The sequence below is a fragment of the Pygoscelis adeliae genome, unplaced genomic scaffold (assembly GCF_000699105.1).
Source record: "Pygoscelis adeliae isolate BGI_AS28 unplaced genomic scaffold, ASM69910v1 Scaffold283, whole genome shotgun sequence".
NCBI lineage: Eukaryota > Metazoa > Chordata > Aves > Sphenisciformes > Spheniscidae > Pygoscelis > Pygoscelis adeliae.
The window spans coordinates 394,053-398,480 of record NW_008824361.1 but is presented as its reverse complement, the minus strand read 5'-3'; the positions used below and the strand labels follow the sequence as shown (position 1 = coordinate 398,480).

Below are 4,428 nucleotides of genomic sequence, written 5' to 3'. Positions count from 1 at the left end.
AACCGTGCCGAGGACACTGTCCCCGCTGGCCTTGGGGTCCCCCATCTGTGTGTGGGGGGGTCCCCCTCTCCATCCCATGCCAGCTGCTGCCTCCAAAGGGCCCCGGGGAGAGCAGGGGTCCCCTAACACCATGCACTGATGCTCCACAGAGCAATGTGGGTTTTGCACAGCATTTTGCACCTGCGGCACATGGTAAAGGCACACATCCTCCTCTGGCACTGAGCAGCCACCCCATGCCTTTGCCTAAAGAGGGGGATTTGCTCCCCAACCACCATTTGGCTTTGCGGTGCAGGGTTTGATCAGACCCTGCACGTGCTCAGCCAAGGGCATCTCCCCACGGGCATTGCTGCCCAGGGCAAGATTCGGGGAAGTTCACACATGCCAACCCACACCTTTCCAAATCCTACCGCTCACACTTAGCAGTGTTGCCTCCTCTCCACCCCAGCACTCAGGCAAAGGCATTTAGAATACAAATTAAGAAATCAGGCTTTTAGACACTTCCAGGGAAAGTGGGGAAGGGTCAGCAATCCCCCCGCTGCATCCCATGCAGGAGTGTCAGGGGACACCACACCCTTTGCACAGGGCCCCTCTGCCCACCCCGGGGTGCCCATGTTCCTGCTGGCGTGTCACCAGAGACCGGCAGCTCTGCACTGGGAATCCCCCAGGGCGGAGTCCCCAATCACCCCCCGCTCATTTTGTGGGGGAAAAACACTTAATGGCAGGGCATCACAGACAGGTGCCATCCCGTGCCGTGGGATTTACCTGCCCTTGATGACACACCACACCTGTCCCCACAGGAAAACACCCCTCCACCTTCCCACGCTGGAAAACAGCTTGTCAGAAGCAACATCCAGGCGCAGAGCGGGTGTCAGGGAGAGGGTGTACCCCATCCCTCAACATGCCACCCCCTCCCCGTAAGTCCCGCACCTACCGCTGGGGCGAATCGGGGTCGAAGCAGGTCCTGGCCACGTCGGTGGCCCGCGGGTCGCAGCAGTCACCGTCATCGAAGTCGTCCAACATGTTGTTACACTCCATATGGCAGACACCATCACGGCGCTTCCAGGAGAAGCAGCGGCCAGGGCGGCGGCAGTCCCCACCGTCGTAGCCAGTCAGGGGATGCTCACACTCGGGGTCGCAGCGCTCGTTGCCCACCTTGCTGGGCTCACAGCCCAGGAGGACAGCGCGGCGGCGCAGTGAAGTGTTGCGTACCTCCAGCAAGCTGAGCTGCCAGGAGATGTTGTAGGGTCGGAAAGCTTCGCTCAGCGCCCGGTGTTGCCGCCAAACCTGCTCCCGGCTGACTGTTGGCCGCCCACCGCCGTCCTCCACCAGGTTCACCACCCGATACCGCACCGCCTTCCCGCTCCGCAGTGGCCAGTGCTGGTTGTAGTGGGAGACCAGCTCCACGTTATCACAGGCAGTCTGCCCACAGGCAGGGGGGCCCAGTGGCCGCAGGATGGGGGATGGCGGGGATGGTAGCACCTGCTGCCGGGGGAAGGCACCCTCCCGAAAAGGCACCCAGTGCTCCTCTGGGATGGCGAAGCCAGCGGCCAGAGCCAGTCCTGCCACCCCCCCAGCCACCCCCTCTAGGAAGGGACGCTGGAGATGGGGTTGGGACAGGGCGCCCTGCCACAGGGCCAGCCCAGCCAAGTGTCCCCGGAAAGCATGCGCGGTCCCCCAGGCGTCCCCCCCCAGCAGTAGTGTGCGGCAGGAGGCCATGAAGGCACTGTGCAGGGCGCCCCCCTGCCCACCGGCACGGCCCACCCGCGCCCCATCCACATAGCGGGCCATCCACTGCCCATCATAGCTGGCGGCCAGGTGGGTCCACGCCTCGGGGCGGTAGCGGTGGTAGGCGGTCACCTCCGTGGCAGTGGCCGCCCGGTCCGTGCGGAGGGAGAAGAAGAAGCGGGCGTCCTTCTTGCCGCCGAGCTGCAGGGCACGGATGCCCAGTGCCCAGCCCTTATCGCTGGCCGTGTGCGAGCAGTTGTCGAAGACTCCTGCAGCGGGGATGGGGATGGAGATGGAGAGAGAGGAGAGCTGGTGAGGGCCAGAGAGCATCGCTGCTCCTCCCCGGAGCATGAGCTGGGTCCTCGGTGGTGGGACAGCTCTTGGCAGGGCTGTGGGGAGTCTCCTGCTGCCACTGACACGGGTAAATGAAGGTGGCCAGAGGCTGGGCAATGGGTGCTGCACCAGGGGGGACACCCCAGCCCCCATCCAAAATCATTTGGATGAGCAGGTGGAGTAGCCAGGAGGGATGGCAGAGCCAGAGAGGCGGGATGGAGAGGGGCGGAAGAGCATGGATGGGAGGAGAGGCCGAAAAGCGAGGTGTTTCTGAGCTGCTCTCCGTAGGAGCCCTCTTGTGGGACAGGATTAAAGATTAAGCTTTTTATCTGCAGGCCAAAGCTTTTAAGAATTAGAGCACAGCAACTCAAAGCAAAACAGCCTCCTCTGGGGACTGCTTCCCCAACAACTTCCAGGCAGATTTACAGCTCGCCTTTATGCTCCAGTTTTCCTCCCAGTCATGCATCCAGCATGGGTGGGTGAGGATCGGAGGGGGAGACAGAGGGATGCGCTGCCTCCAGCTGGGCGGGTGCACACCTCAGCCCTCAAAGCTCTCCCAAGCATAAATCCATCCCCAGGAATAGCTTTGGGCTCAGCCTCTCCCCGTGTGCCCAAGCATGTTGCAAACCTGTGTTTTGGGTGGGCAAGACCTGGAGCTTTGCTGACTTTCCCCGAAACTCAGGCTGCTGAGTGCCCATGGTCGAGAACCAGAGGCTTGCAGGCACTGAATGCCCTTGGGAATCAATGGCCATAAGGCACTTAAATACTGGCAAAGGGAAATGGGCCCGCTGCTTGAAATAAATGCTTCTGGGCTCCTAAATCACCACAGCCGGGACATTCACATGGGTCATCGGCTAGGGCGAGCGAGCTCAAAGGTACGCTTTGAGTCCTACCAGTGGCATCTCTGGGAGTCCCCCTCTCTCCCGTTCACTGCCCCAGCAAATCACTTCCAGATGCAACGGTGCCTCGATGCTGCCGAAACCTGCTGCCGTGCTCGGAGGCCCTTTTCATCTTCCTGCTGCAGTATTTCTTAGGCTCCAGCCTGCTTTTCCCTGCCGCATGGGTTTTCCAGTCCCTCACTGTGCCACTCCCATTGCATGCACTGCCTGCCCATCTCTGTAGTGTCAAGGCATCATGGGCCAAAACAAGGCGCTCCTGCCCTGTCCTGCTACCTCGCCTCTCCCTGGGGATGCTCAGCATGACACGCGGGGGAAACTGTATCTACCTCCAAGATTGCAAAGAGGCCAGCAGAGAGAGACAGAGGCAGAGAGGAGCAGGAGCTCCAGGAGGAGCAGGACCTCCTGGCTTTCATCCAGGGGATGTGACTGAAGCCAGGTTACCATGACCCCATGTCTCCCCCGCCAGCCCTCGTAAACACATCATCTACGCTGCTGGCAAAGGTCACAGTCAAGCCCCGCTGCACCCCAGGAAGATGCGCCCTTCACTCCATCCATCCCTTTCACCAAGGGCAAGATGGGTGGTGGCCTCTTGGCTCTCCCATGGTCGTAACCACCCAGGGCACGGATCCCTGCCACCGCTCACTACAAAGGCAGCCACGCACAAATGGGCGGATGGGCTTTGGTCAACTCTTGTTTTCTGGTGGATTGCGAAAGGGAAGCAGAAAGACCAGAGGAAGCTGACAGGGAGAAGCCAAAAAGCAGGTGGCAGGCAAAGGAGCCTTGCAGGCATGAGAAGGCAAAGCTGGAGAGTACTTCTGGGCTGGGTGCTGGCTGAAAGGTGCTTAGACCTGCACACTTCAAAGCCATCTTCTAGTATTTGGTCCTCACTGGGGTCAAGGAGACAGGCCTTGGTACCTCGTCTGTTAAGAAAACTCATGCATTTCACCTTGTAATGATTTAGAGCACCCCAAATTTGATTAAACACTAAGGCAAAACTGGGGCAAACAGCATCAGGGGTGGAACAGCCTTCTGGGGTGAGTGTGAGCTAGTGTCCTCACAAACCCATGCTGGAGCCAAGCCTGGAAGTGCCTGACAAGTTCAAAACTGGCCAAAAGAACCTTAAGCGAGCCTAAAACCAGGTCTGGAGACTTCCTCAAAGGGATGCAAGTAAGGCCAAGGTCAGGTCTACAACAGGGGCTGGAAACCCACTAAGGCAGCAGCTGGTGCTTCCTAGACATGGCCAGGGATGCCATCTCCAGTGCAGCCACAGAGCATGCAGGCAGAGCAGCATGTCCCGCAGCTGGGAGCCACTGCAGAACGGTGAAGCAGAGCCATCCAGCACCAGCTCCTGACATCTCCAGAGGGCTTCCACAAGAAATCATCAGGGGACCAGTTTTTGGACCCTGGAAGGCCCTGGGATTTGCCAAGGAATTTGGTATTTTGTCCTGGGGTGACCCACCAGAAAGGGAAA

The 4,428-nt window shown here is 59.7% G+C and overlaps 1 protein-coding gene across 1 annotated transcript in view; it reads right to left on the bottom strand.

The window, feature by feature from the left end:
* Positions 1-2,055, bottom strand: part of PAPPA2 (pappalysin 2) — a gene marked incomplete at its 3' end in the record, with an annotated part of 44,283 nt that extends 42,228 nt beyond the window's left edge. Inside the window, exon 1 of the mRNA XM_009319869.1 lies at positions 932-2,055. Within this exon, the coding sequence (XP_009318144.1) occupies positions 932-2,055 (1,124 nt within the window). The remainder of the gene's footprint in view (positions 1-931) is intronic.
* Positions 2,056-4,428: the final 2,373 nt, after the last annotated feature.